Source organism: Molothrus aeneus, chromosome 3 (assembly GCF_037042795.1).
Source record: "Molothrus aeneus isolate 106 chromosome 3, BPBGC_Maene_1.0, whole genome shotgun sequence".
Taxonomy (NCBI): domain Eukaryota; kingdom Metazoa; phylum Chordata; class Aves; order Passeriformes; family Icteridae; genus Molothrus; species Molothrus aeneus.
The window spans coordinates 83,372,521-83,396,818 of record NC_089648.1 but is presented as its reverse complement, the minus strand read 5'-3'; the positions used below and the strand labels follow the sequence as shown (position 1 = coordinate 83,396,818).

The 24,298-nt window shown below is 40.5% G+C and overlaps 2 protein-coding genes across 3 annotated transcripts in view; one reads left to right on the top strand and one right to left on the bottom strand.

Moving 5' to 3' along the window:
* Positions 1–19,687, bottom strand: part of DLGAP2 (DLG associated protein 2) — a 453,649-nt gene extending 433,962 nt beyond the window's left edge. The window contains exon 1 of the mRNA XM_066547283.1: positions 19,590–19,687. Coding sequence (XP_066403380.1) covers positions 19,590–19,607 — 18 coding nt within the window. The 5' untranslated portion in view covers positions 19,608–19,687. The remainder of the gene's footprint in view (positions 1–19,589) is intronic.
* A 331-nt stretch (positions 19,688–20,018) lies between these two features.
* ERICH1 (glutamate rich 1) overlaps positions 20,019–24,298 on the top strand; it is a 66,496-nt gene continuing 62,216 nt past the window's right edge. The window contains exon 1 of one of the 2 annotated variants that reach the window (XM_066545870.1): positions 20,019–20,074. In XM_066545870.1, the coding sequence (XP_066401967.1) occupies positions 20,053–20,074 (22 nt within the window). In that variant the 5' untranslated portion in view covers positions 20,019–20,052. The remainder of the gene's footprint in view (positions 20,075–24,298) is intronic. The other variant, XM_066545869.1, reaches the window with a different exon arrangement.

The following is a 24,298-nucleotide window of genomic DNA, read 5'->3' as shown; positions in this document are numbered from 1 at the left end:
TTATGATTAATTTTAAAATTCAGATATTAGAAACATGCCTTGTAGCACTTGAGCAGGTTTTTGGATATTTGAGATCTGTGGCCTGACTGGCCACACTGACTTAGGACATTTATTCCTTAGGAAAAGCTCCACATGAATCCCTTAATATTCTTTTCCAACTGTTATGGCTAGCCCACAGTGCCCAACCTGTAGCTTCACAGTAAACATAGGGCTTAAATATTCATTGATTTTAATTTGAATTAGCAACATGTTGTTTCTTCTTCATATTTAAATAATCTAGCATTGAGTACAGAATGGAATTTCAAAGAATTTCCTAGTCAGTTATATAATCAATGATCACCATGTGAATAGCATTATTTTTAAAAAATCTGTAAGAAATAAAGCATAAAACTACCTATTCACTTCAGTAACAATGATGCAGGTCCCATACATATTTATTAAAATATAATAGATTGTCTTAATGTTTTAATTTGCCTTTTTTTTTTTATTTTTTAAGGGGGCTTGGAGTGTATTTTCCTTTATTTGTTTGTTTGGAAGTGGGTGATTTTTGCTGTGTTGCTGAGACTTTCTTTACCAGTAAAAGCTGGCTGAGAATTACCATTGCTTATAAGATCTCATATAGATCTGCTTTCTTCCAATATGAAGCTGCTTCCAAGTCCTTTGAAAATTGTCAAAATCAACTAAGATAATTCTTGGATTAATTTGTGATTGTCAATATTCAGTTATTGCTGTAGAATAAATATTCTATTATAGAAGATTAATATATTTTCACAGTAGGGAAATCAGCCATGACTGTGAAAGAAACAGAGCAGAAAAAAATGACATATAATTAGAATGAGAACTCAGGTCAGTAACTGTGTGCAGTTCCAGTGTGGATGATCTATGCCTGCTCTGAAATTCTCAATGCAGCAAATTTCTGTCTGTAACATGATTTTCTTTTAGATGAGGGTAACTGTAAGAGATGCAAGTAAAGAGATGACAAATAAATGAAGCTTGACACAAGATATCCATATATGATGTCCAGTGCCATTCTGAGACACTCAGGTATGCAGGTACCTGGTCACCTGCACAGTGGCAGGAAAGACACAGAAGCTACAGAAGACCACACCTTCCTTAAGCACCAGCTGGAGACAGGGATGGTTACATATGGTTACCAAGTAGTGCATTAGATCTGTAGAAATTTGAATAAGGTTCCAAGAGATCACATTAAAGAATAATTAGAAGTCCTAGAAATTAGGAAGCCCTAGAAATAGAAGTCCTAGAACACTTCCTCACTGTGAAACCTTATTCATTGCCTTGCTTGCTGCTCCAGATGACCCACACAAACATAATGGGTGTTGCCCTTCTGTTTGTGTAAGGTGATAATAATTATTTGGTATTTATAATTAAAATTCTGGTATGACAATCTGTGCTAAATGCTTTAAACAGACTTATTCTGAAACACTTATGCATCTGGTATGCTAACTGTGGCTCAGTAAAGTTGAATGTGTATTTTTAAAGGCAAAATCCTAGCAGTTTTGCCCACGGAACAGGTAGGATGAGATTCAGTTCTCCTACATCTGAACTAGTCACCTCCATGCACCCTTTGCAGTCAGTCTGATCTATTCAGACACCTACTTCAGAATGAGATTAGTTACACTTTACACTGACAAGACCTCCACTGACTGTAAAGAAATGCAAGGGCAACAAGCTCAGATGGAGACATCTGCAACTCCATGAATTCCACACATTTTGATAAACTCCAATATGAATTGTACACTGAATCCCACTGAATTCACATTATTTTTGGCTGTAAAAACACCCCTACACTTGTCAATTCAGATAGCAATACCCACATCGCCCCCCAGCTCCCCACTGAATACAGCACTACTATCCACCCAAGACAGGAGATGACAATCTGAATGATTTACCCAAGGCTTCAGGAAGAGTTCATTGCTTCTTTTTATTTCCATACTTGTCCTCACAGACAACAGGCACAAACTGACAATATGAACTTCATTCTTTTGTGATGTTAATATTTGAAAAACATATTTAAAGCTTCTGATGATCCAGAATTGTGAGGTCTTATGGTGATTATTACACATAGTTTGACTTCACGCCCAACTTCTGTTCAGGCTGCATAGATGTGGTCTGGTGGGAAGATAGCTGCACACTTCAGATTGCCACACCTCAAGCATTTGAACTTCATAATACTGAAGCAATGTTTTGATAATAGAAGATCAATAAAAGACTTAATAAAAACCATGTAGATATGACCTGCCAATCTTAGTCCTAGGTACACAGATGATGGTTCATGAAAATCAGTGATAACTGTTCAAAGGTTTAAGTAGGCACAGAAGGTGTAGCAAACAGGATATTGTTTGGATTTCAAGTCAGAGCCTTGAATAAGACATAGAGGCCAAAGAGCAGAGAATGTTAGTTCATGGGAACATGTCTCTTTATTTGATGGCCTAGTAATTTCTTGTACATACGTGACAATGAAGCATTGAAGTACCACACGCAAAGAGCCAAGCAAAAAAATTATGCTGAATTAATATCCAGGTCCTCTACAAAGCAGAATTCAGCTCACAGATCCATGAGGCACAAATACTGGTGTCTACAGTTCCCAAAATGCCTATGACTCCAGTACAGGCAGTGCTGCCTCTGATAATAAATACCCTGAGATTCAATTCAGCTGCTTGCGTACCAGTGCCTGGTGTCACTGCTGGTGCTCAGATGCAATGCCTGACCTCCAGGCATTCTTCTAAAGAACATACACCCTCTGTACATCCTACAACACACATCTACCCCGTGAGGTGTGTCAGATAACCTCAAACATCTGAAATACATACACAGAGGCTGTTCAGCTGAATTTCTCAGTTGCTGTCACTGTACTGATTAATCCTCATGCACTATAGTGGGATCTTAGGCATGGAGGAGTTGAGTCAGTACATAAATACAGGTGACATTGTTTATTATTATTGTTGTTGTTGTTTTAATGCCTTCCCCCTGACTTCTGTGGCTGCCTTTTTACTCAGAGCTCTGCTGATGTTGGGAGATGTCACACAGAATCTAAGAAGAATTGGAGTTTTTTAGTGCAGTAGCTGAGAGCAATATGGAATAACTTAAAGTTTTTGAAAAGGCATTTGATATCTGATTGAGGCAGAAAGCTACATTCAGATATCTTAATCCCAAATTGAGTATCATCTGTAGATTCTGACATAAATGCTACCCTAAGAATTGGTAGCTAGATTGTAGAGCTGATTAGAGCAATAGGTCATAAAGAATGCAATTTTTAAAAGTAACCCTTTAAGCTTGCAGAGATGTGAAAAGAAGTGTGATGGAAGCAAAGAGTGGTGCTCACAACCCCAGCTGGCAGTGGTGTTTTATAGCTTGGTTGAAAACAGGAACATGCATTGCATACAAACATCATAAAAATGCAGTGAAACATTTTAATGAAAGAATACACTGCCTGAATGGTGACAGTGCACACAGACTACCATTGTACAGAAGAAAAAGGTTTATGGTCATTTTTCCTACAAAGTATTATTTATCTATGCTTAAATACGATTTAGATATTATGATAGATGTGTACCATATCTATGTTTAGGTAATTCATAAACTAATTATTTCTCTTATTTTATTGATAGAATATTGTGAATGTATAACATGTCTATACAGCCTTAAAACAACTAATAACAAGAGTGGTGATGAGAATTGGAGGGAGAATAGCCATATCTGTATTGAACTTGTTATCTTCCTTTTCCTTAGTGTCCTGCAGAGCTAGAGTAAGCTAACTATTCAATAATCAAAAGCAACAGAAAACAGCGTAGAAGTCAGTTGGACACAAAAGGTGTAACCTACCTATGTGAGTCAAACAGAAAGCATACAGGCTCTTTGGAGGAACAAAAATATGCTAAATTTCTAATAATAAAAGTATTTAGGGATCCATTGTAAAGTCTTTGGAATAAAGAACCACAAAAACCTATTTGATTTCATGTTTACAGGGCAACAGAGAGGCTGTTTCTTTAATGCATGAATATATGCCATTTTAGGATGCTGAACTCACTAGGACTAGGATGGCTTACAGAAGTTTCATATGGAGCAATGTCAATATCTATTAAGACCTTTTCAGGTATTAAAAGTATTAAATTTTAGAATTTAATACTTTTAAATATTTTTATGCATATTTTTTACTCTTACATATAAATAAACTGAAGTCTTACCCTGAATCATTACCAGCTTTCTCAGTTGAAATCTTCTAACATTGATTCAGTTAGAAAAAAACTCTGTGACTGCTTCTAAAAATAGGTTTGTGTGCAGCAAACAGAGCTGCTTGTAAAACAGAGTTTTACAAGCTTTTAAATCCCAACAATAACAGTTTCATTTAATTCAAATTATTTTTTAAACACTGAAATTTGTCAAATATATCTGCCACTGAAAAAAAGAGAATGGATATGTGTATAATGATGTGCATTATGTATACTGACAATTTACCTCTTTTATGCTAGCAGAGTTATGGGAGTATAACTTTTGATTAAACATTCAGTTTCAATGGCAATTTTCTGTTTAACATTCTAATGGGCAGCAGCAGATTCAATTTAAAAAAAAGCCAAAATAAGTTCAGCTGCAATGAAGTGCACAAGAATTGTTCTTCTAAAAGACTATTTTGTTACTCCTAATTTGTTGTGTTATTTTAACTCTAAGATAAGTTAAAGGTAGCACAGTACAGAGCTGCCACTTCAAAAACTGACAGTATATCAACCCAGAAAATGCAGAACACACTCATTCCAAGAACACCATGGATGGAGTCAGCATTTCCATGCCACTGTAGAACTTTACACTTTTAGCATTTTAAAACAAGCACCATGACTATCCAGACATGAAAAATCTTGTTACAAGGACCAACTTAGAGATCCAAGTCCTCAGTTCAAACATAGCTGGTGAGGGAACACAAACACATTTCTTATGTGACTGCTAAACTTCTCTTAGCAATAGTTGAAGGAAAGGCAATATCAAGTATTCCAAGCAGACATTTCTGCCTCTCCCTTATATGCCCTATTTCTCAACCCATTTGCTTTTTTTTATGCCAAAATATTTTATGCCTCTGATATTTTTATGTATTTAACTACAGGCAGCAATCAAAATGTTGGCACTTCCTGGCTACTAACATTTAAAGCTTCTATCACAAGAGAGAGGAAGAGCATGTCATGTACTTATAAGGAATAGATTCATTACCAATAATTGCTATTATTGGCATGTTTCAAATAGACTCCAAAACAGCCTTTTTCTATGTCTTAACCTCCTGTTGCTGAGCAAGGAATAGAATCATCAAGCATCTCAGGAGATCTGACAAAAATTTACTTACTGATAGGATGACAGAAAGAGAGAGAGAGTGAGAGAAGGCAGGTACCCCAGCCCTGCTCCTGTATGCAACGGCACTAAACCAGACCTTTTCTGCTATGAAAACTAAAAGAAAAAAAAGTGTCCATGAGATAGGGCATGCAACTCAAAGTTCATGCAGTGTTAGGACACAATTTTTAGCTTTCTGCAGAATCCAGGGCATGAGAACAGCTGATTCAATTGCAACCTCATATTAATGAGAAATCAATTCTTTCTGAGGTATTTATGCTTATTTTAAAACCATTTTTAGCAGCAGTGAGAAACTACAATCATGAGATTCATTCGTTCAAGACCTGTTTAATGGTATGGCAAAATTCTCCCTAAATGTATGAAGAAAAAGACTATCTGTAGATTTTCCTGACAAAACTCACCATACTTTCATATACATCTTTTATGATAGGAATCCACCTCTGAGCCAGTCATCCCAAGCTCTGGTGTTGACACAAGCAGCACTTTCCAGGTGTGATGCAGCTAACCTGCCTTAGGGCAAGGTACATCTCCACAGAGGGCTGCCCATCCTACTCCACTCTCCACACCAAGGGAACCAAGAAGTTCCAGTAACCACTAGTGACTGTCCCAATGAGGAGCTACAAGATGCATTTAATCAGATTAACCTCATACCCAGCAACAAAGTCTCAAGGAAAGAACTGAATCTGTAAGTCTGCTTGACCATCATTTCACTTTCCTTTAAAGTCAGCATCACAAAAGCACATAAAATACATCAAATACTGTGAGAAATAATGGATGTAAATTATAAGAAGAAACTGATATATTTCATCAAGAGTCATAGAATTTGCTAGGCAACATTTCCCAGTACTATACATAAGGGACCAGCATTACCCACAAATCAAGCAATGTTCTTATTTATTTCAGAAAATATTCAACATAACAAATGAAAGTACTAACATTACAATTATAGTGGTAGACAAGGAGACAGTAAAAAGAGAGCATTAGTGGGGAAAAGCTAGCATGGGAGAGCTACATTAATTTTTATAAAGAACTTTAAAATGCTTCCCTGTTTGGGAAACCCAATCCATTCTGAGACCTTTGACTGTGAGTGCAGGGGCAGAGGAACGGTGATCTCCATAAGCAAGGCAGGAGCATTGCTTTAGACAGCCCAGCATGTGCAGAGCTCAACCATGTAGCACTAGGACAGGGAGTTTGTAGCAGTGCAGGCAAGGAAGATGCAAACTGAGATTTTACCAATGCCTGACTTAGGGATGGGCTACACAGACCAGGACTTGGAAGACTTCCTGATGCACACAAGGAAGACAGGGAGAACACGGTCCAGGATTTAGAGGAAAAGGTATCCTAGGAGAAAGGGAAGCCTGAAAGACAACACCACACCTGCACCCATTACTACTCATGCCTTTGAAAGACTTCAGAGTGAGGTTTTTCTGGTTTCAGTAAACTACTCTACAAAATAGTGCTATTAATTAGCTAATAAAGGTTGTCATAGCCAGCCTAAGACATGCAATAAATACTGAGAGTCACTGGATATTTTTTTGCTTATTAAAACAATATCTTATATTTAAAAGTCTTATTGATTTCACTTAGACCAAAAATAATTTCATCTTCTGAAGCACTATTTAAAATAGATCACGCATTGTCAGCTCTTTCAAAGGAAATTTCTAAAAATGATGGAAAAGCACATGCAGCCCTGTACAGGATAAACACTAAATCTGTCCCCCTTTTCGGTCTGTACTGGAGATCAGCAGAGAGGATTGCTGACTGTGCTCTTCCCAAACACTGCACCCAGAAGAATGGTCAGTGTTCCAGTGGCAGGGTGAGCTTTAGAGCTAGTACTTGTGGTTTGGCAGCAAAATGCAATATGCTGCCTTGCTTCAGTATGGCCTGAAGGCATCATCTTGGATGGAGAAAGCAGAGATCTCCAGGTGCCACTTCTCTCCCAGGCCCCTCCTTCATGGTTCTCTGATGCCAGAAGAGGAATGGCCCAAAGTACTCAAGTAATTCTCATCGTGCCAGTGACTGGAGCAGCTTGCAGAAAGTTCAGAGATGGAAAACGCACTGACACCATAGAAGAATGGACTTCCCCACTTACAGTTGGCCACCAGCCCCAAAAATGGCACATTCATCAACAGAGCCACTGTGGCATTCCATGCAGTGTTGTTCTGGTCTCAGGCACCTGGCACCATCAGTGATCATCGATGGAAGGGGAGGCTATCAAACAAAGGGCACTGCACAGTTTGGGCAGAATAAATTTGTGATGATCTCTCTTCATCCATCAGCACATATCCCAGCTCAGTGTTTTGGGGTATCTGGCTACCTTTCTGACAGAAGCAACAACAGTTAAGAAAATGTTTGTTTCCGAGTTTCACATTAGAAGAAAAAATAGGAGCATGGATTATTTGTTCATAAACAACATAGGGAAGCCAAAAATACAGCTTTGCTCATAGGCAGTTTTTGATCTTTATGACTTGAAAATGCCTGTGCACATCAAAATTTTGCTCAGAGAGTTAATATATAGAAGTCACCTTTTCTGTGGAAGATTACAGTGAAAACAAATGAAGTATGACACAGCCCAAATACAATGCTAAACTCCAAAATCCCGCTCACAGCAAGGTGTGTGCTTAGGGATGCCTTTGCCAGCTGGCACCTAAAAACTGGGTCTGAGTTCAGAGGCAAAACCTTCTTTGTTCACATCTAACTCAAATGGCTGAATTAAAACATTTCAGGTACTTCAGATGGGTGGTTTTCACTGGGAAGTAGGCTAATTTGTGAAAGCTAAATACAAATAAGCTGAAGTCTGAGCAACTGACAGCTCAAATTTGCACATAGCCAGCACAGTGCTCTCCAAGCATATCTGAAGAGCACTTTATATGTGCTCATTTATTATATAAAATAAAAACCACAAATGCATCTAAATCTCTAGGATCCATTAGTTTTAAATTTGCCTTACCACTGATGTTTTTTTATCAAAGTCGATGGTTACAGCCAGGTACTGCCACTTAAAGAGCTCTCCTTGGTGCAATGGCAACCCAGGTCTTGGGCAGGATTTAGTTATTTACAAACAGGTACCTGGTATTATTATGGAAAGTTTGGGTTACCTGAGGTGGGCAGACTTGTATCTGTTGGGAGATACAGCACATGGATTACAAGGGACTCTTCTGGAGCCATGGCTGAAGGGCAGACTATCTATAGTCCCTAACATGGCCCTGAGCTCCTCACCAGTGGCAGGGAAGGGCCACCTTGGGGAGCTGGTGCTCCCTGGGCAGTGCCAGGTGACCCCTGACCAGCAGGGCTGCACGGGAATCTTGGAGATGCTACAGCACCTAAAGTGATGCTGGGCACTAAAGGGAGCCCAGCTGGATTTAGCCCCAGCCAGAGCTATCCAAATGCTGCCTCCTGTCAAAAATGAGTTCTCCTCATCCCCCAACACACTCAAACACTGTGGAATCAAGCACAGGTAAAGCAAATTGCGATTGTGCAAGAGAAAGCCTGCAATATCCATAGTGACCAAACCACAACTGGGAACAGGAGGTTTCAGCCAGCCTTTTTTACTGCATCAAGAAACTTAATGAAGACCCAGGTTCAGCCACAAACAGACATGGAAGATACTTTTACATGAATTCCCAAATATACATCACTTCAACACCAGCTGAAATTTCCAAGTTGCCTGTTGTGAAGAAAAAACCAAAAAAGCCCAAACAACAACAATAACAAAAAAAACTAATATCAAGGAAATTCTGAAAGATGTCGTTTCCTGGTGACAACAGGCAACATTCCAGGAAATTATTTTCATTCATCTCTAAATAAAAATTTCAAGTCACAAGTGAGGAAAAAAAAAATTTATACATAACTACTAAATGACCTTATATCATATTTCATTTTTTACAGGAATCAGTTCAACTCCATTTTCATCTTTCAGTTCATGAGTTTTTTCATGTATTTATGAACAATTAATTGCCTCCACGTGGAAAAAAAGTGAAACTATTTCTCGTTTCATTTTCATAATGACTATATGAATACTACTTTGCTATTGCACAATATCATTAATCCTATGTTATCTTCTGGCCTTCCACTTTCATTTGTTATACTTTTAATCACTTTTTTTTTTCACTGGGAATATTTCAGTTAATCTTAAAATTCCAATCTAAGGACGCTAAAGATGTTGAAAATTTACTGTTTGGTCTTCAATCTTCCCTCTTTCTCCACTCTCCTTTGTGGAACATATATAAATGCTTGGGTATAATCACAATTTGTTGCTTATATATACAGTGAATTTTTCTAAAAGGTTTATGGCATATAGATTGAAACAATTTGTGTTAAAACAATACATGAAAAAAATCTATCAAAAAGAATATCAGAAAATCCTCTAGATGAAACTACATGATTAATAGCTACAGCCAAAGAAACAGAAGTACTGGACAGTTAGTGTAAATTTTCATGGATACAGTTTGTAAGAAAATGCATCAGTAAGGTTTTTTGGAACAGCATTTCAGTGTATCTATCATTCCTTCATAAAGGGAATATCTTGCATGCACGTACAATGCTCTTTATTTCAGAACTTCTTGCAAATCTTTCAGGTGAGATTTCAGCAGTGGTAGTGATTACAAGAGCTGGACATATTTATGAAGAGAGGACAAGGCTGGAGGATTTTATGTTTTGCTCTGAAAAAATAAAGACAACTAATGATCACATCAATGTCTTTCAGAAGAGAATTCACATGGGAACAGCCTGGCTGCCAAGAATACTTTGCTCCTTGTGCTTTAAACTCAGAAACACAGGAAAAGTTTGTTCCATTGGTCAAGAGAAGCACAACTTTCATGGCAAATTTTAGTGATAATAATAAGTAAGATATTTCTTTAGGGTAACTTGGATCAGCCCCATGAAATATGTTAAAAAAGAGAGACAAATTTTATTCATCATTATGTAACATTATGCAACTAAAGTTAATAGCAGAATAATGTTTTCTTTCAGTAAATGTCTTCTTGGGTTTTGTTGGGTTTTTTTTAATATAAGTTACCCTCTTTTATGGGCAATCTGTTTTCCAAGTAAAGAACAATCCAAATGTATCCTGGCAGCTACCTCATATCAGCTGAGCCTTTTCTATAAATTGTTATATATCAAGATACATTATGCAATACTGATGTCTGTTTACCTATAGTCCATGCAATTTTTTCTTATACTCATGAAAACATTAAAGTCTATCAATCTTGCATGATGCAATTCCTAAATGTGTGTGATACCTCAGGAAAGGGATGTTATGAAGTTTGTTCCTGCCCCTTACATATAAGCAGAACAAGGAAAACAAAACAGTCATACCCTGTATTGCACTATTAGGATCTCTCCAGTGTTACATTCTGAGTCTTTAATCTATATTCTTGACCATTTGTCTTCTTTTCTTCTGCTGCCAAGCAGTACCACATGCATCCCTAAACCCCTCTGTGATACTCTCCCTTTTTTCAACACTAACCTGGGCTTGCTCCTGTGTCTGCTCACCCTCCAGCTCACAGACTGCAACATGAAGTGCAGGAAAACACAAATGTTAACAAGCTGCACCTAGAGCACTGATTGTTAGAGCACTGAAGCAAAGTGTTAGATTTCACTTCCAGGCTGTAATCAGAATGAAAGGCTTTACACATTCTTGTGAGTCTCAGGTATCACACTACTTTGCTAAGCTTCAGTGTCCATGTTGAAGTAACAAACGGACATTTGTCAGCACATTTTAAACAAAATTCCATCTAATTAGGAAGTATACCACAAAGTTTTTAAAACAATGGAGTGTAATTTAAAGAAATTAGTAAATGCAGAGAAAATATTCTATTAAATGAAGTTCGGAAAACACATTTGTATCTTTCTTTAAAAAATGAAAATAAAAATGTATTACATTACTCAGGAGTGCAACTAAAAAGAAGATTATTCACAAACATGCCAGGAAAGCGCCTGAAAGAGAATGCCATCTGAATGTGATATGCTTATATAAGAGAAACTTTTCCATTTTATTGATCAAAGCATTATTCTACAGCCTAGCATACACTGAGCTTCTCAGCTTTGTATTTTGCTTTTCTGCATCGTTTTTTGAACAGCAATTCATGATTATTTTGGAAAGTAAAAAGGAACAGAAAAATCCCAGGAAATTGATCAGAAACATGACACTGGTTAGCAAAGTAAGTTGCATAACTTATCCACAACTAAAAGTAGTGATTTCCACACTGCTCTAAATCGTAAGCACAGTACATGATAAAAATAATAATTTATCAGATGAGACATTTACATTGTATGGTACAAAAAGCACCATAAAATGCAAAAAGTATTTTGAAATACAATAATTAACGAGGAAAAATACATACATGTAAAAAAAGATAATTCAAAATGAAAAAACATAAAAAAACATTACCTGCACTATAAATTATATCAAGACCGAACACACGTTACTATATGAAGCATTTTACTGGTGAACATAAGAATATTTCCACTGATTTCTGTCACCTTTGACAAATTATTCTAGCTGTAGAGGAACATTAATGGGGGGGGAAGAGAAAAACTCTGGGAAGCATCCAAAATTAATCTATCAGTTCTTAATTTCGAAAGAAAAAGAACAACTTCAAAATATTTAATTTACTATTTAGATCCGTTTTAATCATTTGGTCCTCTATTTCCTTACTTTCAAATGTCACTGTGTGCCTTTGAATTCATAAAGTAATGTATAACTTTCTACATCTTGTTGCAACTGAAACCTTGCAGTGTAGGTAACTCAAATTTTTGTGAGAAAAGTCAATGCAATATAAGAATGCATCATATTACTAAAGGAGATGAGACTGAAAAGTATCACAGAAACAATTTCTCCCTTAGAAGTGTCATGTTAAGATTTTTGAGGAGTACATTATAAATTATCACTTAGGAAAACCGTTATCAAATTAGTTACCCTCTATATTATTATAAAAGTACATGATATCATAACTAATTGCATCCCTTTTCAACTTCATAAAAAGTAATTTCTTCGAAACACCTCACTTGCTATAATCACCCCCTCCATAATGAGTAAGAGCTGACATATATTGAAATGGGAGACACTACGAATCCAATGCATTTCAGGACTGGCAACAAAATTAATGCTGCATTCTTATATGTACTGCAGCCTTTTCTGCATATAATTCTGTAAACCACAGGACCTTGTGACAAAATTACTCTGATCTACAAATTGTAGTAAACTGGATTTTCAGTAAACTGTTATGAAGGAGCCATGCCTAAGCTACATGTAACATTTTGATTCCTCAGTCTACTAATACTTGAGGGGAAGGAAAAAGCATTCCAGTTTTATTTGAATTCCAGAAAGGAAAAGAGTGTATTTAAATTTCTGTTAAGTTACTACAAAAAAAATCATTTCCACTAGTTTGGTTTTTTTTTTTAATGCATCTATTATATATTGAAGCTATTCTCTTAAACCCAGTAGTTTATCTAGCTCTGAAAACTAATTTTGGACTTTTGTGGTATGAATATAAGCTATAGTAGCTACTCCTAAGTGACAGCATTTGTAAACAGACTCTCAAATGAATGAGATCAAAATCTCAGACTCAAATAGAAATAAATTTATCATGTATACAATGCATAACAGGAACACTTAAAAACATATTTTTTCAATTCCTTACCTTTAAGTGAAAGATAAGGCAAAGATAATCCCAAAATAGCCCAAAACCAGGCCAGATGCTAGATAATAAAGCCACAAGTTGCCATCAAAGACAAGATCAGTTTCATGTCCTGCTGCCAGAAAGGGCTGGAAACATCAGAGTGGCCTGAGCTCTCCTCCAGAGGGAAGGTGAAGCTTGTGTCATTCTTACCAATGGGAGCCCATGGGAGGATATCAATACTCCTCACTGACACTCAGCATCTTCTGGCTATGATGGTCTTCGTAGCCCAATTAAAAAAAAAAAAAAAAAAAAAAACAACAAAAAAAACCAAAACAAAACAAAAAAAACCCCACACATTCTTAAGTCTACATGTTATTTCCTCTGCATTGTGTTATCATGAGGAAGTCTGCTTAAGAATTGGGACAGATACATAGTTTTTTCAAGACATTTGGACATACTTTTCCATTTCCTTTTGTAGCATTAAAAAAGATTTTTCTTGTAGCTTCAACTATGCAGGATTTGAAATGCTGCAATATCAATAGAAGTGAATCAAAGGAATAAAACCAAGTATTGTCCTCCTTTCTGCTCATCAGGGAAGATAATTGTTATCAAATTCTAAAACTAAAGAATATATTTGTTCATTTAAGTAAAATCTGCTGTTGCACAGAGGCTAAAGGTGGCCTTATACTGATGATCTTTGGAAAGAATTTCACTCTGCATGAATGAGACAAAACTGTTGTCTTTTATCTTATTTGGACTCTGCTTAGACAAATTCGAGAGAATAAGAGTGTTTATGCTCTGTAGCTTTATATCCCAATGACTTATTAATCCATAAATCAACAAGAATGTGGAAGATCCTCTGGGTTTTTTTCCTTGCTCCCCTATTTTTAGAGTATAAGAAATAAAAGGTGCAGTAACTACTTGAGATTCTTTCACTACTGTCTGCTATTCAGGGGAAAAAAAGAGGTTAAAAGTAACCTCCCACTTGTGGTGAGTGAAGCTATTTGTTCAGTGTTATTTTTATAGGCTACTTGTGAAACTAGAAGGCAGGCATGAAAGCTGAGAAGTTCATTCTACTCCTCATTGCCAGAAAAGCACAGAATAATACAATAGCATACTTCTGCATTCCTGCAGCTGCACGAGCTCTAAAAGCCACCACATGAGAGTGAAATGGTTTGGGAAAAGCTTCCTTTAAGGGTAACTTGGTTATCCTCATCATTAATATTACGTCTGTTTTCTATGAAAAGTCACCAGCTTCTCCAGTTGCAAAACTAGGAGGATTGCTGGAGACTTTGATGACATTTTATGATATGTAATTTGCATAACATTATTAAGGCATTTAAAAGTTTCACAATACAAGCCATACCATCAAGAAACAAAGAATTACAGGAAACTTATTCAGTTGACCTCCAATGCATAAAATACATTTCATGAAGAATCAGCATTTTTTAAAAAAATTTCATGCTAAGGGAAAGTAGATTCCAGACAAGCCTAAACAATTAATCTGCATCCTCACCTCACCTTAGGGATTCCTGAAAATACAGTAATAAATTAAAGGGGAAAGATAATAAAAATAGTTTTGAATTGTTTTTCTCAATACTGACCTGCTGCCTCTCCAGGACAATGCAGAGAAGTTGTTTCCTCTGAAAGGCAGCATGCCAGATGCTGAACACTGCCCAAGCAGCCTTTCAGCTTCCAAGATGAAATACATATCAAAGACACCTTAATTGACCACTACACTAGAGTGGTGTTCAATTTCTCCCTAAATCCGTGTCTTAGTTTTATGCTTTCCTAACTGCTTTCAATGTCATTATCAAGATTTAACCTTTACATTTTCTAGAATAAACTTTGAAATGCAAGAACTTTTGTGTTCAAAATGAGATCAGGTCAATCTGACAACATTAAGATGCTCTTCTTTCTTCTGACATAACAAATTTACTTTTGAAAGAGAGTATTTAAGATGGAAGATGCAAAATTGAGACCAGTGGAAGAATTTTGCATGGAGAAGGAGAAGCTGTGAAGGACCCAAGATGGGGAGCTATAGGTAAGACAGAAAGCTCTACAGTATACTTAAGCTCTTTCTATTATTTGTGCAAAGTCTAAATCTCTAAATTACTGATTTTTGTCTTGTTGGATTTATGCATTTGATCATATTTTTGAGATGTTCCACTACTGTCAATTTATCTACACACAGTGGTTGCAGCATCTCCTGAAGATAACAGACACTGATTCCCCTTGTGAGATAAAAGCCTGCATCTATGGTATACCTCATGTATTTCTGCTAACTGCTGGTGTATGATACCTTTACTATCAAAAATAGAGAGAAAGTCTTTTTATATCATAGGAATATATGCTTATGAAGCCACAAAAAGTTTAGAGGGATTAAGGCCAATGCCATTTTGGAAGTTATTTGCTGTTCATTTTCAAAACTGGCAAGGACAGAGAAATGTGACAAATATGGAATGAAAATGCATGGAAGATAGGTAAATTTTATGCACAAAAGAAGTATTTAAGAGAGTACAGTGAGAAACAGATAAAAGCAAAGTGAGACCAAATATATATGCATGCATGGAAACACTGATTGAGAAATCTAACTGCAGTGATTTCCATCCTCTCATCACAACTGAGCTTGTACTAAATGAATAAACTGCTACTTGACATTTTCTAAATAAATATCATGGGAAGAGTACTTATTTTACTGTAATGAATCATTTCAGCCTCTCCAACAGAAAGTAGTTATGATGAACTATAATCTGTTCTGGGAAATATAGTTCTATAATGGAGATATATATGGACTGAAATATGGGAAGTTGTGTTCTCCAACAAGTCTACTTTAAAGAGATTCTGATTCATCCATGCCCACTTCTACTTATATTTGATCATAGCTGTTGACATACTGTATCTGCCATGCCGAGAGCTATTTCTCTACTAGAGGTAAGAAAGCCATATGGTTCGTGGATGACTATAAATTTTTGCAAGGCAAACTGAACTAATATGTGTATTTTTTTCCTGTAGCTATTCAAACAAAACTATCCATTTAGCAAACAGAACATTTTCAATTCAATGGGATATTTTGGCCCATGTAATACATTTCTAAGAACTGAAAGTCTTCCTTAAATGCAATCACAATAGATGGGCTAACACTGACTTTCTGCATTAGTGGTCCTCTCATTCACCATGCATGGTTAGATATAAACAAATTCACTGTACTGATTAAGTGAAGCAGCAAATAAGACTTGTCTTGTTCATGGAGTAGAACCAAAACAGCTGTTTTTGTTTGACTGATGCAGATTCAAAGGACCCCCAGTGGTACACCTCATAAAAAATCAGCAGGTTATTTGAGGGGTTATGTTCTTTTTATTACTAAAACTTCTCATAGGATTATTATAGTTATGCAAGGAAATTGCTTTGACAAGGTGTAATTACAAACAGGAAAAAAAAGTTCTTGCCAAAGCAGGTGTAAAATAACATTTTACCATCCTTGTTACGGCTCAAAAAAACCATGTCAATAATTACTCCAAAGTCCACAATTTAGCTAGGCAAAGCTCACAATCAAGCTCAAATTCAGTCATCCAGACTGCATCTACAAATATTTCCTATTAGAACATCTGCTGTCAAAAAACCCTGCCATAACTGTGACATGGTAAGTGAACCAGGACAGGCAATGTCCAGGGGAACTTCCAGAGGGCACCCTCTGGGCAGAATACTGCTTGATGTTCAGACACAGTAGATACTGGACATGCAAGCTTTCCTCAGGATCAGGTATGAATCCCTCTATTCAGGGATATGTTTCTTATATCACATGTACCAATTATTATTGAATTAAGAATATAGAATATAACTTTTAGTTTGCCACAATGGACCTTGAAATTTTTGTCTTACTTTGGTAACTTTTTGTTTCAACAGCTTGGCATTGCCAACAGTATCGCTATTAATATTTGTGGGATCCTGCCATACACAAATGTGAAATCCCAATCCCATTAAGTCATTGTGGTTATTACCATTGATTCAGCAAGTCTTGGATTTCACTGTGATTTTATGTGTTACACAGACAAAACACAATCTCCTCAACACCTCTGTCAAGAGCAGTCTATGTTTGCTGATTGTTAAATGCTTGCTTAAAGCACTTATGACTTCATTCTAAGTGTAATTTCAATTTGCACCAGGAATTTAAACTCCTTTCAGAGGGACTGGAAATTCTAAAACGTTATTAGAGGTATGCCCTGTACCATTCTAGTGCAAACTAGATATATGACTAACTAAATACAAATAGCACTTTACAGTACTAAAATTAAAAGCTAAAAAAAATATAAAATAAAATCAACAAATTTATTTGACAATCCTAGATTTTAGTTCATGTGTTACTGAACAATGGCATAATAAATGCATTCTTTAACTTGGGAATATTATGTCAGATCACACAGGGTCTGCCTTGAGTACTCAACATTAAATCTCCAATGTATACCATTGTAATTCATAAAACTATTAAACATTGTCTGAGTCCATTTTAACCACATAACACACATTTTGAAAAGCATGCAAAATGATGGGGGGAGGAACCTCTGAAACATAAATTATATGATCAGCTTAGTACTGTAAAAATAGCTGCACACAGTAAAATTAAATGTAGTTTAATTTTACTTGCAGTTCTGAAATAAAGGGTTTTATGCAAACCATCTGGAAATTACTTGAAAGTATTGCTATATTGCTGAAAGCACAGAAGTATAAAACTTCAACTCTTCCTATTTTACCTGTTTCCCAGATAAAACATGAAGGTGGAAATGCAACAAATCTGAGATGTGAATGGCTGATGCCTTGAATACACGTGTATTATAAAATATTACCATTCATCCTCTGGTCTACCCCCAAGCTGCTTTTTCCAGTACCATCAGTATGCCCCCTTGACACATCCCACAGCAGAAAACATTCAGTTACTAAGACTCCACATGAGACTTCTCCATCATCTGCACTCGGTCACATTGAGGTGACCACTGCTCCTCGCAGGATGCCTGCTTGCAGTCATCTACTACCTAAATGGCTGGAGGCATCCTGTGTTTCAAATTTTGTTAGTGCTCCGCTTGTGTTGCTACTGCGAAGCAGAGAGAAATAGTTACAAAACACTCCAGCGCTAAGAAGGGCACTTGCTTTCACAGTCGCGATCTTGGGCTCACACCACCTCAAGTGCCGGGAGCGCTTGGTCCCATTCTCAGGGCTTTAATCTGGAAGAGATTCAAGCATCACCTGCTCCCAAGGCACATTAAGCCTGTGTAAGAATGTGCCGTAACGAAGCAGAATTGGAAACAAGCAGTAGCTTGTCGCCGTAAATCAGAACCCTTTAAGTTTGAGGGAAGTTGAGGCTGGAGCACTTATAAATGGATTTATGGCTAAACGCCAAGCTGTACGGCACCGGCACCGCTGTTAGAACTGGGACACCAGCAGCGGCAGGAATTAGGTTACGAAGGCGACAGAAAGCGGGGCGGTAAAAGAAAGTCCCTTTTCTGCAGCTCCCGCCGGCTGGAAGGGTCTCCCCACTCCCGTGCCCCGGACCGATCCGTACCGGCCCCACAGCCGCAGGTCGGGTCGGGCCGGGGGGCCGCCCGCCCCGACGGTGGCGGACGCCGGGCGGTTCGCCGGCTCCGCTCCGGGAGGCGAGGCGGGCCGGGGCGCGCTGCGCTCTCATTATGACACTGGGTAATTATTTTATTTCTCCGGGAGACGGTGTTTCACAGGACCGCGGAGGCGCTCAGCCAACTCGCCCGCGAACGCCGCTCTCTGCGTGGCGACAGCCACCCGTGATCGCCCCTCGGGGACCGAGGGCAGCGCAGCAGATGCGCCGGGCACCCACCCCCGCGCTCCGGGTGCGCGCCCGCGGACCCTCCGGCCGCGCGGAGCCCTGCGCACCCGGGCGCGGCAGACGCGCAGAGCCGGCGCGGGGAACGTGCGGGACTCACCTGCCGCCCGCCCCTCCTCGGCTGCCGCCCCACCGCCCCTGGGGGCCGGGCCGTCCCTCCGGAGGGACGGAGCAGCGCGGCCCCTCCGACGTACCCGCACCCTCCCCGGGGCGGCACGGCGGCCGGGAAGGGAAAGGGGGAGCGGAGCAGGCGACAGTGCGCCGCCAGCCCCGGCTGCCCGGCCCCTCCTCGCGGGGCAGCCCCAGAATCACGCGCTGCCAAAATTTAAATCGCCCCAGCACTGCGGCTCCGAGCGGAGCATCCCCCTCCCCGCCGCTCCCTCCGACCAGACCGGCCACACGGGAGGGTGCCAGACCGCGGCCGCCCCGCTCAGGCATCGGGCACTCCGCCGCGCAGCCGTCCTGCCCGGGCTGTACCGAGGCGAGACCCCCGCCACGGCGACACCGCGCCGGGACCAGCGCGACGCCGGGACGCGCCGGTGATGGGGATGACACCACAACCGACGGCGCGGCTGGCGCGCCCTCGCCCCGCTGCCCGGGCGCCCGTCCCCGACGGTGCGGTCCCCGCGCGGACCCGCGGCACCGGCACCCGCCCGTTCTCTCCCCGACTTGTGCGGAGGCGCCCCGCGAGCAGCCCGGCGCACCTGCCGCCCCGACGGCGGCCCCTTCCCTTGCCTCCCCTCCCTCCCTACCTCCCTCCCTACCTTTTTCAGCGCTGACATTCTAGTGCATTATTAACGCGGCGGGTGCGGGCTGCGGCGGGTCGCGATTAAGGAGACGCCGGGAGCGGGAGCAGCGGCGCGCGCCCAGCGTCCCCCGGCGCCGCTCACCCGCCGGGGCCGCCGCGCGCCGCTCGTTCGCCCGCCCGCCGCGCGCCGCTCCCGCCGCTCCCCCCGCCCCTCGCGCCCCGCGCGCGCCCTCGCCCTCGCTCCCGCGCGCGCGGCAGGGGCGCCCCCGCCGGCTCTGCGCAGCCGCGCGCCCCCTGCCGGAGCCCGCGGGCATCGCGCCCGCTGAGGCGGGACGGGGCGGGGCTAACGCGCGGCGCGGGGACGCCCTGCCGCAGCCCCGCCAATGGCGGCGCCCGGCGCCAGGACGGACAGGCGCGGCGGCCAACGGGAAGGGGAAAGCCGCGGGGCCGCGGGGCTGTCTCGGAGGGGCCGTGGGGCCATGGCCGGGAGCAGGAAGAGCGGTGAGTCTGTGCCGTGAGGGGTGCTCGGTCCCGCCGTGCTGCCGCCGGGGCTGTTGACGGAGGGAGCCGGGGGGCGGCGTTGAGGGCCCCGGGCGCGGCTGCCCTCAGCTGCCCTCAGCCGAGGTGTGTTCCGGCCCGGGCGCACCGCGCTGCCGCCGCGGGACTCGCTGGTTCCGCTCCTCGGCGCCGTTCCCGCGGGGGAAGGCCGTGAGAAGCCGAGCGAGCCCGGCAGCGGGGGAGGCGGGCGGACAGAAGTGGCCTCCGCGGAGCCTGCCCGCCGCACAGGCGGGGCTCTGGGCGTGCGGGGCCGCGGGGACTCCGCCGCTGAGCCCTCCCGGCCTCCTGTCCAGCCGCTCCGGCTCGGAGGGGCCGGGGCGGGTTCTGTTGCCGAGTATTCCTGCCCGGGGGTAGGGAGAGAGTAAATAAAATTTACTTCTTAATTATAGAGTATTTTAAGAAGACACCTTTTTTCCTCAGTACGCACATGCATGCGTGCTTACTTGTTAGTGACCCTCTATTTCGGCTTGAAGTGACTTAGCTCACTTCTGAAATAACTGTGGTACTGTGCTTGCAAAGAATAAGATAAAAGCCTTCTGCTATCCAAGCACAGCTTCAGTCTATTCGGTTTATCTGAATGTTTTATAAGACACGGCACAGGAAGAACACAATAATCAAAATACAGGTGTTCCATAAGTAATATCTCGTTCTTAAGGAGTGTCGAGTAGAGCTGAGCTGTGCGAGAGCTGAATGCTTGCATCCTGTGCTTGGCTTTTGCATTTTCACACAGTTCCAGCATCCTGAAACTGGAATACTCCATGGGAGGATAACAATTTGAGAGTAAAACTGATCACTGGAGTTAATGTCTAAGCTGTTTGCTGACGGACTGCAAGTAGAGATCGTTTGAAGGAGGTTTAAATACACAGTAGTGTTCTCTGTGGTTTAGATGCAGATTCGTTGTGAGGAAGGGAGAAGGAGTCACTGTTTTGCTTCTACGCTTTGGGGATGTGAATTACAAATTGATGTTTTCTGGAAGAAAGTGAATTAGGAAGGGTGAGTTTATGCACTTGTGAATGAATGCATGGCTCTAGAGCTGAGAATGGGAGAACTGAATTCTAAAGCTCTCAAATTGTTTAAAACTGAAGGTCAGATAAAGAGCTGCTTGTTTTGGTAGCGTGTCAGAGAAGGCTAAAATGATCATGCTGAGTGTCTGACTTTACTATATAAAGTTGGAAATCATTCATGTTTTATTCAGCCACTCTAAGGAGCCTTGACTTTAGATTGGGGGGGAAATACAGTGAGAAATACAAGGATGTCACATGCTCCCGTGGGAAGGAAATGAAAAAAACTGGAAGAGTTTAAAACCTCATCTGATCAGCCTCTGTAGCCCATAGCATATATGAAAACTGTTGACTTTCTGTTGTGAAATGATAGGTATTTTTGAAAGGACAAGTGTCCTATAAAAGAGCTGAGAAAGAAGGTTTAGCTGCTTCCCTTTAAGGTTAATTTTGCTGGCTTTTTGTAAGAGCATGTTGAAATGCTGAAGACAGGTTTTTGTCTGCATTAAAATAGAACAACAAAGCTTTTTATTTTGTTGGGAACTGGGCCATAATACCATAAATGGGATGGTCAACAGCTTGTGGGTCATATGTCTAATTGTCAGTGAAGAGAATCTAAATAGTGAAAAGCCAGTAGAGCAGATAAGTGAAATGCACTTCACTCTGCCAGGAAAGGGTGAGACAGGAGTAGTTGAGAAAGTGCAATTTTTTCTTTTAGTTTTTTGTGGAGCTTTTTGTTTTTTACTTGCTCATATACCAGTGATTTGTGACAGGGCTAGAGATAATACTGCTGTCATTCTGTGTGTTATCAACAAGGTATTGATCCTGTCTGGGACAGCTGAACTCCTAATTTGTTGCTGTTAAACATTGACAATTGCATCCTGAAAGCTTTAGTCATCATTCTTGGAAGTTTGTGCCACCCCAAAATAACACTTTCATAAAGGGTTGTACAGAGAGTGATGTTCCAGCTGCTGAAGGGTAGAGTTAAGGTATTGATGCAGGTGTAGTGTACATTATTGATATAATTGCTAGTAAAAAGTGATAGAAAAGTTGTGCTGTACAAGGGATGATCTAGTGGGACAACAGGAGGCTTCCTATTGGAGAGATTAAACTGGAAAGCAAATGTGAACACTTGACAGACATCAGTGGCAAATGTTTTTAAATAGAGAATATTGCTTCAAGGAGTGCTATTTTCATCTCTCAGGTGACTTGGGGGAGAATTATAATGGTCCTTAAAATGAGACTGCAATTCCTTAGTTTTGGGATTTTTTTTTGTTTTGCTGGGTTTTTTTTTAAATGGCTATATCACATATTAAACATCTTCATTTTGCAGAAAAGCACACCATTTCTTCCCTTTTTCTAGTTTCAGAGAAGCATTGATTTTTAGAGATCTTGAGGTTATTCAAATCCTTTTCTTATTTTTGGTTTTCAAACTCAACATAATTTTTGGCAAATACTTTGATGTTTTACTGGGAAAAAAGATAGACTCCCTTTTTTTTTTATAGTGGGTATGTTTTCTTTCATCATATATTTTCCATATATATAAGGGAAATATTAATGGTAAATGGAGTTTGATGCCAGACATTATTTTTTTCCTTCTTTGAGAAATATCTTGCTCCCCCCAAATGTGACCAAAGATTTATTACAGCATATCAAGATGTAAATTCTATTTGGATTGTAGTTGACTAAATTACAAATAGCTGGGGTTTTTGTGATTAAATGTAGAAGCTACACTAGACTAAATGTACTTGACTCTGCCACTGAAACCTTTTATGGAAGGGGGGAAGAAAAGTTTTTGTTGCTGACCTTGTTGTTATGCCTAGATGAGAAATGCAATCAAGGAGAAAGGCTAAAAAGGTAGTGAAAGAAGCAGAAATGATACACCCAATGGCCTTCATTTAGAAAGTCTGCAAGGGGAGCACGTGCTCACAGGGAGCAGAGCCTGACATGATGTGGTCTTTAGGGTTCTGTGTTTTGTGTGGGTGGCTGGTTGGGGTTTTGGGGTTTTTTTGGGGGATGGATTATGTTGGTGTAGGCTTGGTTTGTTCTTAGTAAGTTCAAGCAATTCTTACGTACTTTGCATTGAGATGGGATAGTCCACACGGGAAGGTGGGATTGTTTAAATATGCTAGGGAGTAATAATGTTTAGGAGCAGGTGTATGAACCTGTGTTAGTTAGTAAAAGTGGTGGAGGTGGTGGTGTGTGCCATTAAGGTGCGTCTGTTTTAGTTATTTTGCCTTTTTAAACATTCAGTGTGCAATGCCTTCCACTCAACACTAGGTTTGCTCTTGTTATAACATAGATTTCTGGAATCTGTCACCTCGGAGCAAAGCTGCTCACATACTCACCTGTCACTGGGATAAGGGAAAGAATCAGAAAAATGAGAAAACTCACTTGGTTGAGACAAAGACAGTTTAATAGGCAAACCAAAATCCACACAAGCAAAACAAAAGAAGGAATTCATTCACTACTTCCCATGGGCTGGCAGGTGTTTAGCCTTCCCCAGAAAAGCAGCGCTCCTTTACCTGTCATGGTGATTTGGGAGGACAGCATCATCACTCTGAGCATTCCCCCTTCCTTCTTTCCCCCAGCTTTATATCTGAGCATGTCAGCATAGGGTTTGGCACATCCCTTGAGTCAGCTGCTCCAGGTGTGTTCCCTCTCAGTTCCTGGTGTGCTTCCAGCCTTCTTCACAGGTAACAGAAAGGACCTTAAGACTGCTCAGCAATAACGAAATCATCCTTGTATTATCAGCCCTGTTTTCAGCACAAATCCAAAACACAGCCCCCTACCAGCTACTGTGGAGAAAATTAGCTCCATCCCAGCCAAAGCCAGCACAGATTGTTATGGCAGTATGTGGTTTCTTATGCTTTCAGTTGTTTTTAGTTCAAAAGGTTGAAAACTGTCCTCAAGAAGTTTGGATTTTTGTGGGTTGGCTAATGACTTAAAGTAAAACTCCATATATGTCTAGAAAGAAAAGAAAAATTCAGCCGCATTGGAACTTCCAGAACTTTTTTGTGATGGGATGTTTGGTGCAATATTGATTTCTGTTATATGTATATTAGATATGCTTGCAGAAGTTGCTTGATTTTGTTATAATCAAATGTTGAAATCACTGCAAAGGGTGATATATTTACTCTTTGAAGAAAGCTATGTAGGAATTCAATTA